Raw genomic sequence first — 12,221 nt, 5'->3', positions numbered from 1 at the left:
ATCAGCTCCCTAGCTCCCCATGTCATGAATCAGTATATCATGAACATGAATTCGGGCACTGGCAAGGGTGTTAATCCACTGAACATTGGGACACTTATGATTCAATCACCTGTGGCACATTAACGAGCAGTGCAGCCGTTATTAATCAGCACCATCGCTGTATAAATGACACTATCGTTCATTTTCATTGAAGATTTTCAAACGCACAGTGTTATTATAACAGATAAATGGCATAAATAAAAATATATGTGTATTTTAAACCTTTTAACAACTTAAATATTTAAATGATTGTTTTACTTTCATGGTAATTATGAAAGACATTACTAACAACATCTCTTTTTAAGAGAAAACAATGCTTGGAATTCATAGTTTTACACTTGTGCTCGCGCTCATCGACTTGTCCTTTAATCGTCGTAAATTCAACTTCCACATAGATAATGAAAATGATACACTGGGATTAGCATTTATCGATATTCGCAACTCTGTTGGGGTTAGTCAAAATGTGACAGGTCCAACCCATCGGCAAAATCAAACACAAGACTTAAATTTTGTCATATGGAATAGATGTTGATAATATAGAAATTCTGCGCTTAGCAACAGTCACTCAATCTACGCAACGTTATAGTTCAGGTAGAATTATTCTTTCAACTACTAAAGATAGCTTCACTAATAATCTTCCAGATTAGTCTCAAATACTAATTACGCCAAAAAGTCAGAACTTGATGTTGTCACAGAAAATATGGATACAGTCTTCTTTAGCACTCTAGACAGTGTCGCCCCCCTTCGATTAAAGAATGTTAAAGAGAAAAATCCTGCACCGTGATACAATGATCAAAATGATTCTCTCAAGTGAGCAGTTCGGAAAATGGAGCCTAAGTGGAAGAATACAAAATTAGAGGTATTTCATGGTGCATGGAAGGATAGTGTCTCTAACTATAGACAGACTCTAAAAACTGCCAGGCCAACATATTTGAGAAAACTCATAGAAAATAAAAATCACAACAATCCTAGGTGTTTATTCAGTACTGTGGCTAAATTGGTTAGGAACAAAACCTTGACTGAACCAGATATTCCATCGCAGCATAGTAGTAATGACTTTATTCATTTCTTTACTGATAAAATCGAAATCATCAGAAACAAAATTGGAATTACGCATCCGTCTGCCACAGCACCCCAGAAGACTGAAATTATTCCCAATGAGCAACTTCAATCCTTTGCTGTTATAGGTCAGTAAGAGTTAACAAAAATGATCAAAACATCAAAATCAGCAACATTTATGTTAGACTCAATACCAACTAAACGCCAAAAGATACGTTTCCTGTAATCTCAGAACCTCATCTTAATATTATTAACTCCTCATTATCCTTAGGGCATGTCCCAAAAAACTTTAAACTGGCAATCAAACCACTTATCAAGAAACCACAGCTTGATCCAGGAGAATTGGAGACCGATTTCAAATCTCCTATTTATGTCAAAAATACTAGAAAAGGTAGTGTCCTCCCAACTATGTTCATTTTTACAGAGAAATGGTATATATGACGAATTTCAGTCAGGATTTAGGCCCCATCATAGTACAGAGACTGCACTTATCAGAGTTACAAATGACTTGCTCTTATCATCTGATCACAGCTGCATTTTTCTTCTTGTGCTCCTAGACCTTAGTTCTGCTTTTGACACCATACTGTAGATCATGATATTCTCTTGGATAGGCTAGAGAATTATGTTGGCATTTGTGGACAGGCTTTAGCTTGGTTTAGGTCCTATCTCTCGGACCGCTAACACTTTGTGTAAATGTGGAACATTCAGATCAAATTAAAGTATGGAGTGCCACAGGGATCAGTTTTAGGGCCCTTGCTCTTCTCCCTATATTTGCTCCCCCTGGGAGACATTACCAGGAACCATGGAAATAGTTTTCACTGTTATGCTGATGATACCAAACTTTATATTTCTTTGAAACCTGACAAAATTTCAAAATTTTCCAAATGAACAGTGTATAAATGATATCAAAGATTGGATGGCTAGAGATTTCCTTCTAGTCAATTCCGATAAAACAGAAGTACTAATTATTGTAACGAAAAAATAAAATAAGATGCTAAAATATAATCTGACTCTTGATGGATGTAATGTAACATCAGCTTCTACAGCAAAACATTTAGGTGTTATATTTGATAGCAATCTAACCTTTGAAAAACAAATTTCCATTATTTGTAGAACTACATTCTTCCACCTCAGAAATATCGCAGAGTTACAACACATGCTATCTGTTTCTGATGCTGAAAAACTAATTAATGCGTTCATGACCTCAAGACTAGCCTATTGTAATGCATTACTAGGTGGATGTCATGCAGGTTTAATAAATAAACTTCAGTTGGTTCAAAATATAACAGCTAGAGTGCTAACTAGAACCAATAAATATGATCATATTAGCCCCATTTTATCAGCGTTACATTGGCTACCTGTTAAATTTCTTATTCATTTTAAAATTCTGTAATTACTTACAAAGTCTTGAATGTTATAGCTCCAAAGTACTTAAGTGACCTTCTATCACGCTTTAATCCATCATGCTCACTACGATCGCAAAACTCCAGCCTGTTAACAATACAGAGCATATCAAAATCCACAAAAGGAGGGAGATCATTTTCATATTTGGCTCCTAAACTAGGAATAGTCTTCCTTACAGTGTTCGGAACTCAGACACACTCAGTTTAAGTCTAGACCAGGGGTCGGCAACCTTTTTGACATGGAGTGCCATTTTTTATTTTTCTGATTAATGGCTGTGCCAGTGTCCTACATGTAGAGATGCTGATTTAAGAAACATTGAGTGGTCTCTTAATTTTTTCCCAGAGCTGTGTATATACAGGTGCATCTCAATAAATTAGAATGTCGTGGAAAAGTTCATTTATTTCAGTAATTTAACTCAAATTGTGAAACTCGTGTATTAAATAAATTCAATGCACACAGACTGAAGTAGTTTAAGTCTTTGGTTCTTTTAATTGTGATGATTTTGGCTCACATTTAACAAAAACCCACCAATTCACTATCTCAAAAAATTAGAATACATCATAAGACCAATAAAAAAAAATTTTTAGTGAATTGTTGGCCTTCTGGAAAGTATGTTAATTTACTGTATATGTACTCAATACTTGGTAGGGGCTCCTTTTGCTTTAATTACTGCCTCAATTCGGCGTGGCATGGAGGTGATCAGTTTGTGGTACTGCTGAGGTGGTATGGAAGCCCAGGTTTCTTTGACAGTGGCCTTCAGCTCATCTGCATTTTTTGGTCTCTTGTTTCTCATTTTCCTCTTGACAATACCCCATAGATTCTCTATGGGGTTCAGGTCTGGTGAGTTTGCTGGCCAGTCAAGCACACCAACACCATGGTCATTTAACCAACTTTTGGTGCTTTTGGCAGTGTGGGCAGGTGCCAAATCCTGCTGGAAAATGAAATCAGCATCTTTAAAAAGCTGGTCAGCAGAAGGAAGCATGAAGTGCTTCAAAATTTCTTGGTAAACGGGTGCAGTGACTTTGGTTTTCAAAAAACACAATGGACCAACACCAGCAGATGACATTGCACCCCAAATCATCACAGACTGTGGAAACTTAACACTGGACTTCAAGCAACTTGGGCTATGAGCTTCTCCACCCTTCCTCCAGACTCTAGGACCTTGGTTTCCAAATGAAATACAAAACTTGCTCTCATCTGAAAAGAGGACTTTGGACCACTGGGCAACAGTCCAGTTCTTCTTCTCCTTAGCCCAGGTAAGACGCCTCTGACGTTGTCTGTGGTTCAGGAGTGGCTTAACAAGAGGAATATGACAACTGTAGCCAAATTCCTTGACACGTCTGTGTGTGGTGGCTCTTGATGCCTTGACCCCAGCCTCAGTCCATTCCTTGTGAAGTTCACCCAAATTCTTGAATCGATTTTGCTTGACAATCCTCATAAAGCTGTGGTTCTCTTAGTTGGTTGTGCATCTTTTTCTTCAACACTTTTTCCTTCCACTCAACTTTCTGTTAACATGCTTGGATACAGCACTCTGTGAACAGCCAGCTTCTTTGGCAATGAATGTTTGTGGCTTACCCTCCTTGTGAAGGGTGTCAATGATTGTCTTCTGGACAACTGTCAGATCAGCAGTCTTCCCCATGATTGTGTAGCCTAGTGAACCAAACTGAGAGACCATTTTGAAGGCTCAGGAAACCTTTGCAGGTGTTTTGAGTTGATTAGCTGATTGGCATGTCACCATATTCTAATTTTTTGAGATAGTGAATTGGTGGGTTTTTGTTAAATGTGAGCCAAAATCATCACAATTAAAAGAACCAAAGACTTAAACTACTTCAGTCTGTGTGCACTGAATTTAATACACAAGTTTCACAATTTGAGTTGAATTACTGAAATAAATGAACTTTTCCACGACATTCTAATTTATTGAGATGCACCTGTATGTATATATATATATATATGTATATATATATATATATATATATATATATATATATATATATATATATATATATATATATATATATATATAGTTGGGTACTGCAGTCTCGTCACATTTCAACTTTTTGTTTAGCCTCCCATTCAGCTGATGAAAACACATCAAGATGCAAACTGGAATGCAGGTGCAGAATTTCATATAAATAAAAGTCTACTCCTCTCTCGACATTGCTGGCGTGCTATTGATTACCCCTCCATGTGCCAATGCTGACACCCGTGCCATAGGTTGCCGACCCCTGGTCTAGACTAAAGACTTATCTATTCAGCCAGGCATACACCTAATTTACCCCTCAATTCATAGTTATGCTGCTTTAGTTAGGTCTGCCAGAACCGAAAACACTTCTCTTATTCTTTAACCCTGCTTTAAAGTTAATTGCATCTATGCTAATTTTATTCTATTTCTTTCCATGTTTAAACCTCGGGATTATAAGAGTCTGCCAGATCCATCTCCAGTCCTGTCTGATGTCCAACTCCCACTGTGTCACTGAGTGATGACGACAAACTGCAGCATGTGCCAGCCAGACTTCACTTCAGTCTACTAAAACGGACTTCACCGAGGATGAGTTGATGCAATCTCAAAAGACATGGGATTCTTCATGAGCTACTGTCTAAAGCATGGGCTCAGGATAGAGTTCACCAAAATTACCTGACATAAGCTTCCAGCCGGACTGCGATGCTCCTCACGAAATGATACCTATATCAACTTGGTCAAAGGAGGGACAACACTCTCTTAAAAATAAAATAAAAAAAGAACTACATATCAAATTAATCAACCACTAACAAAAGCCTTCATCGGCCAAAATCAAAGGACAATGCATCTACGTGTATTTCCTCAGTTAATTTGGGATGACTTCAAGGACTTTAACACTAAAACATATAGTTCATACAAAATCATTTTGTTTAACCATTGACCCACAACTCTTACTTAGTTTACTCATTTGAACCACTAATAGTTCTAAACATAAATAACTAATATTGGAATTATATTCATTCATTTTCTGTTATAGCATAATTTAATGTACAGCTGCTTTGAAACAACACCTGTTGTAAAAAGCACTATACAAATAAATTTGATGACTTGATTTGACTCTTCTAATGACTTGAGACTTCAGAAGACATGACGACATTTCCAGTAAGTTTTTCCCTGGTTTTTTCGGTACAATGTGGGATTTTTTAGGGAGCGAACGTTTCAGTGCACTGGAAGGATTTTGTGATTGAGACAGCCCTTAAAATGACCGACTCCCTGATCAATGCCCTGACTTCTGAACTAGGGAGCTAATTAAGACGCACCCAAATAGTATATTTAGCCGCAACAACAAAATTAACAGCTATAAATAAGAGATTCCTGTTGAAAGAACAGCTAATGGGGAGATGGACGCTGTGCTGTGCCGTCACGGTTAAATTTTAGGCAAAAATAAAGTAGAAGTGAAATCGCCCACTTACTCTGCACTTATATTCAGATTTGAAAACAAGTTCTAAGACTTTTAGCACATATCCAACTATAACACAAATCTGCGAGATCTCATCAACCAGTCATTACAAAACACTGCCTTACATTACACTTATTAAAGGGACAGTGCCCCTGGAGTGACATAAGGTTTAAGTGCCTTGTTTAAGGGTATTTAATGATGCAACCCTTGCATAACTCAAACCTACAACATGGCTGTATGCTCAATTTTATGCACCTGTTGCTAAATTAGCAAAACCCAGTAATTAGAAGGTGTTCACATACTTTTGTCCATGTAGTGTACATCTCTGCCAATGCTATAGCAGTGGATATGACCCAATCATTATCAAAAAGACAAAAACAAACTGAAGCCATTCGTTCAATCTACAATTGACCCTGTTAAGTCCGATGAGGGGATGAGAACTGGCAGGAAAAAAACTTAACAGATCCTGAGACTGGACACCAAAATGACCAACACAAAACCGTATATCTCAGCAAAGAGCAGCGTCAGAAACAAGAAGACAAAAGAGACGACAGCAAGATCCAGAGATCATGTAAAGGCAGAGGTGCATAGAGAGAGACAGAGAAAGACGCAAGACAGAAAATGATCAAATTAGAAGAGAACACAACAACGAAGGTACTACGGTGACAATGGATCCCCATTCCTAATACTCATACTTTGGCTACAACACAGGAGTCTCAAGACACGTTTTTATAAGTTGAACTCTTTTTAACTTAACATACCATCTTAAATGCAACATTCATGCCGTAAGATAATTAATTGATTTCTTCTATACCTCAGGTGTGATGGGAAGATTGGTATGCAAATATTTGATGCATTTTAAACTAGCTAATTTTCATAAATAATAAAGAAATAGTGCACATTACTGCAAATCTAAGAATGCACAGCCCTGTGGTATTCAACAAACAGGCTAAATATCTACAACCTTTAATTGCACAAAAATATTAGTTCTCAAAAACTAACAAAATAAAATTTGTTTTAAAGGGGATGAATTTAAAGGTGCACTCAGTAATTTTTTTCCCCATTAAAAAGTTTTACTCCTACAGAAAGTAATTGTAATTTTGAAACATTTGTATAAAATCATCACCACTCACATGAGATGAGGACTCTAGTCATATCAGTAACCTTATAAAAGCTGTTTTATTCTACATGGTGCAGGGGCACCCTTATGGGGGCTGCCATTTCAGAATCACATAACTAGCTGAATACTACTCGCTTAATCTCAGTTACCGTCTTGTTATTCGACACTTTCATTCTTGGATTAAATTAATCATGGCTGATTGTGAACAGTGAATTTCTACAATGGCATCTGTAACTGAAAACTATTGATTTTGAATGATGCTGCATCCACACCACAAGGTGTCACTGTAAGTCCAAGATGACACCAACAAAAAGTTACTGAGTGCACCTTTAAAGATGTAACTTCGCTGATAGAGTTTTAGTGCACCAACAGTGGTTAAAGGTAGTCTGTCAGCATGCAAAAACCCTCTTCAAGAGGTGCGCTGCAAAAACAAACACTACAATTAATAATACAAAATTAAAAAAAAAAAAAAAAAAAAATCAACATCTAAACTAGTCAACCTCACTAATTTACTAGTCAGTTGCTGGACGACTAGTCGATAATCCTGCCCATCCTTACTAGCAACCACACAAAACACCCTAGCAACCACATAGCAACAGGTTAAAAACACTCAGAACACATTGGCAACTGCATAAAAACGCTGCTGCAACCACCCACCTTAGAATTGTAACGGGCAAGCACCACTCACATTTTCTATGTAAATGTAAAAATCAAGTTTGTCATACAGATGTATGTATGTATGAAGGAGAGGTGAAGAGAAAGCCTGACCTGTGCTGCCTCCCAGCCCCATTGCCTGTACTTGGGGTCATGGGTGAACCTCCACATGTACCAGTAAGTCTCAATGACCTCTGGTCTGAGGATGTAGTACTTTTCGTTCTGTCTCACAGCAACTGCCTCCAGACCGCTGTCAAACTTAAAGGCCTCTGGACCGAGCTTCAGCACTGCAAAAAAACCACAAAAAAAACCACAAAAAAAAACAGAAGGTTTATTGCACTTTCCACGAATAGGATACAAAAATGTGTCCTGAAATAAAAAGTAGTATTTTTTATTTAATCAACAAATGGTGCTTAAATTAAAAAAAAAAAATGTTGTTCATCAACCTCAGGAGGTCAAGCTAAATAATATATATTTTTTAATTTTATATGAGGTTTTTGATTTTTGCAACACTGTAAAATGTACAAGTATAATTTTAATCCCTAAATAAAATTAAGGTATGTACTGTAAACAAAATAAAAATTAATTCATTTTTTTAAACAATTTAGAAATTTATATTTTATGAAAAATATTTGTTTGATCATTATTTGTCATACATTATGAGCTTGATGAATGCAGTCAAAACAACAACAGAAAGGATCCCAATGATGTTAATTCTTGGGTGTCATAAAAAAAAAAAAAAATCCTTTTTAGTAATAGGGAAAAATCATGCAGCTACAGGGTTGCATACAAAAGGCAGGACACTTCTATTTAATTATTAAAATAAGCTAATAATGAAAAGTAGTATTTTCCTACATATAAGTGAATATAAATTTAAAAGATCAAATCAAAATTATTAATTCATCAATACCTTTGGTGGGATGGGAGGATGGGTGTGGGATGGGAACACAGACATTTGATGCATTTGAAACTAGCTCATTTTCATGCTGGTTTCATTTTATTTAGATACATGTTAATCTAACATATCCAATCATTGTCAGAACAAAAACATTTTTTTTTTAATTCGTGTCTTTAATGCTTTAAGAGGGTTATGGAACTGCAAGGTGTACCATATTTGCTGTGAGTGCTTTATAGACTCCATATGATAAACTGAACCTGATAGTACTATAGATGTGAAACTATATGTCCGAGAGCTCGCTGTGGCTAAGCTGCAATCAATCAACGTCAAATTGTGTGAAAAAGAAATGGCACACTCTCAAAATAACCTCTAGTGTTACCATGGCAACTCACCCTGCTACAAATTTAATATGATTCAATTGTAACAATGCCCAAAGATCTCATTCCTCTCTTATACCCTTCGTCTATCTCTTGCCCTTTCTTATTTACTAACCGGTGCGATCGTAGCTTTCATGGCAGGTGTGGGCGATTTCTGCTCCAAGCTGCAAATAGTGTCCAGCCTTATCTTCCGGTGACCCATCAGCCCCCAGGGCAAACATGCCCCCAGCAAAACAAGTCAGGTGACCCATTTTACGCTCCAAGTGGCCATTTTTCCACTCCCCGATGTAAGTAAGACCGCCGTTGGACTTACGGATGAGGTGGCGCTCAATAGCCTGGAGAAGAACAAAGAGAGGGGGATGAAAGAGTGAACAGAAAGACACTGGCACAGCACGAAACAACACGTTGTCATGGCAACCAACAGTCCTCACCTCTATGGCATCGTCGTAGGTCTTGCGCGCCTCTGTGTCGGTTTTGTCTGACATGAGCCAGGCCTTCAACAGGTATTCATAGAAACTATCGCCCAAGCCACCCACAGAGGTGTGATCTGCAGGGTCAGAGACACAAGGTTAAACAAGGTTTGTTTCACAGAACCTTAATCATCTTCCTGAACAATACTACCTCACTGCAGGTTGACTGGTACACAACATAAGTTGACATTCTATGGAAAATGTCAGAGTTTGAGCAAGTTCATCTGATACTTGTGTTTATTATCAAATTGAAAGACATGGTGTGGGGGGGGGGCTCATCCTTAAAGTGGCACTACGCTTTACCTTACCCCAATTCACTATGGTACGCCTACAAAAATGCTTAGCCAAGTTCTTTACTTGCTATAATGCTTGTATATTTTGTCTGGTAGGGTTGCTGAGGCTTATATTGCTTGTCATGCTCGTTTGATTCGAACAATACTTGTGTGTTAACCGATCGCAATGTATCTACATTGTCCGGTGAAGTTACTGTAACATGTTTACTAATATTCATGACTTCTGAGTATTTTATAACAATGCTGTAGTTTCCAGGTTCCCTAAGAGTGTGTGCTGCTGTTTTCTCATTTCTATTGCCCCCGTTGCAGAAATGCACAAGCTATCACTTAATGTCCTTTTCAGAATCGGAATCAGAATGAGCTTTATTGCCAAGTATGCTTCCAAATACAAGGAATTTTTCTTCATGACAGAAGCTTCCAGTGTACAAACAATGCAACAACAAGACGGAGATAATAGAAAAATAGAATAAAAGTAAAAAGCGAATAGAAATATAAGTATATACAGAAATACACAAGACAAAAAAATACATATTTAGTATGTACAAATACAAATCTGTTATTTACAGTGCAAGGGAATGTAATGCAGAAGAGGTAGGATATATTAAATAATATAATTTATTAGGCTGTGTATTGCACGTAATTATAGTATAGTTTTAACTGTTCATGAGATGGACAGCCTGAGGGAAAAAAAAAACTGTTCTTGTGCCTGATGGTTCTGGTGCTCAGAGCTCTGTAGCACTGGCCAGAAGGCAACAGTTCAAAAAGGTAGTGGGCAGGGTGAGTGGGGTCTAGAGTGATTTTTCCAGCCCTTTTCCTCATTCTGGAAGTGTACAGTTCTTGAAGGGAGGGCAGGGGGCAACCAATAATCTGATCAGCAGTCCGAACTGTCCTTTGTAGTCTTCTGATGTCCGATTTCGTAGCTGAACCAAACCAGACAGTTATTGAAGTGCAGAGGACAGATTCAATGACTGCTGAGTAGAACTGTATCAGCAGCGCCTCTGGCAGGTTAGACTTTCTCAACTGGGGAAAGAAGTACAACCTCGGCTGGGCCTTTTTCACAATGGAGTTAATGTGTGTCTCCCACTTCAGGTCCTGTGAGATGGTAGAGCCCAGGAACCTGAATGACTCCACTGCTGCCACAGTGCTGTTTAGAATGGTGAGCGGGTCAATGTTGGGGTGTTCCTCCTAAAGTCCACAATCATTTCCACAGTTTTGAGCATGTTGAGCTCCAGGTTATGACTGCACCAGTGAGCCAGCTGTTCAACCTCCATTCTGTATGCAGGAGGAGGTCCCTTCTGTATTTTAGCACATTGTCTGTCTGTTTATAATGTATAATAATCTCAAGTTGTTAAAATGTACCGATTTCATAGCACAGTAATACACATTAATTTGTTTAGTGTGTAACCATCTATCTATTATAACTTCACCTGCTAAAGAAATTAAACTTATAATTGTAATTTTTATAATGCATATTTCTGCATATTATTTTTATGTTTAATAAAGTTTATTTCATCCCTGTCATTATTGAATCCTCGTTTTACAGTGCTGTGAAAAAGTATCAGCCCCCATCCTGATTTCTTCTGTTTTTGTGTATATCTCATACTAAATTGTTTAAAAAATGATCCAACGCGTAGGAGTAAGTCCACCTCTGAATGGCTCAAAAGAAGCTAAATTAAAGTTTTGGAGTGGCCTAGTCAAAGTCCTGACTTGAACCCGATTGAGATGCTGTGGCAGGACTTTAAACAAGGTTCATGCTTGAAAACCCTTAAATGTGGCTGAACCAAATCAATTCTGCAAAGAAGAGCGGGACAAAATTCAACCACAGCATTGTAAAAGATTAATCTCCAGTTATTGGAAGCATTTGGTTGCAGTTGTTGCTGCTAAAGGTGGCACAACCAGCTATTAAGTTTAAGGGGCAGTTAGTTTTTCACATTGGTGATATAGGTGTTGCATAACTTTTTTTGCTTTAATAAAAAAATATTTTGAAAACTGTTCGTGTTTACTCAAGCTGCCTTTGTATGAATAATTTAGTATGAAAAATACACAAAAATAGAAGAAATCACAACATGTTTTTAGTTTACAGTGTTATTGTGTGCAGTGCATAAATGCACTATTGTAGTATTTTGGTTTTACTTGCATTATCCACTGTGTCTGTACAATATAATATAAAATAATAAAGTCTTCCACTGAACTCAAATCAGCCATATGAAAAGTTTCACATCTTAAATTGATAAGTGAAGTACAATACAAAAATTAAAAGTAGATAAAACACTTGAATAATCATATTAAAATATGCTGGTAACTGGTGGTGGTTTGCTATCCATGTAAAAGTGCTTTGAGTGTAGTGTCAGAACAGTGCTACAAGTGTAAAATTGATTCATTAATTCAAAGTATGTAAATATGAGTATTGTTTATCTTAAAGCAAGTAATATGGAGAGTCATGAGACGCTATGTGAAGGTTGGTCACTTAGGGGCGAACCCCGCT

At 37.3% G+C, this 12,221-nt stretch overlaps 1 protein-coding gene across 3 annotated transcripts in view; it reads right to left on the bottom strand.

The window, feature by feature from the left end:
- LOC127447866 (mannosyl-oligosaccharide 1,2-alpha-mannosidase IB-like) overlaps positions 1-12,221 on the bottom strand; it is a 186,492-nt gene that overhangs the window by 16,552 nt on the left and 157,719 nt on the right. For all 3 annotated transcript variants that reach the window (XM_051710018.1, XM_051710019.1, XM_051710020.1), the window contains 3 exons: positions 9,405-9,520; positions 9,089-9,308; positions 7,813-7,985 (listed from right to left, as the gene is read on the bottom strand). In XM_051710018.1, coding sequence (XP_051565978.1) covers positions 7,813-7,985; positions 9,089-9,308; positions 9,405-9,520 — 509 coding nt within the window. The remainder of the gene's footprint in view (positions 1-7,812; positions 7,986-9,088; positions 9,309-9,404; positions 9,521-12,221) is intronic.

Source organism: Myxocyprinus asiaticus, chromosome 11 (genome assembly GCF_019703515.2).
Source record: "Myxocyprinus asiaticus isolate MX2 ecotype Aquarium Trade chromosome 11, UBuf_Myxa_2, whole genome shotgun sequence".
NCBI classification, from domain to species: Eukaryota; Metazoa; Chordata; class Actinopteri; order Cypriniformes; family Catostomidae; genus Myxocyprinus; species Myxocyprinus asiaticus.
Note: the sequence above shows the minus strand (reverse complement) of the source record. Positions and strands in the feature narration are given on the sequence as shown.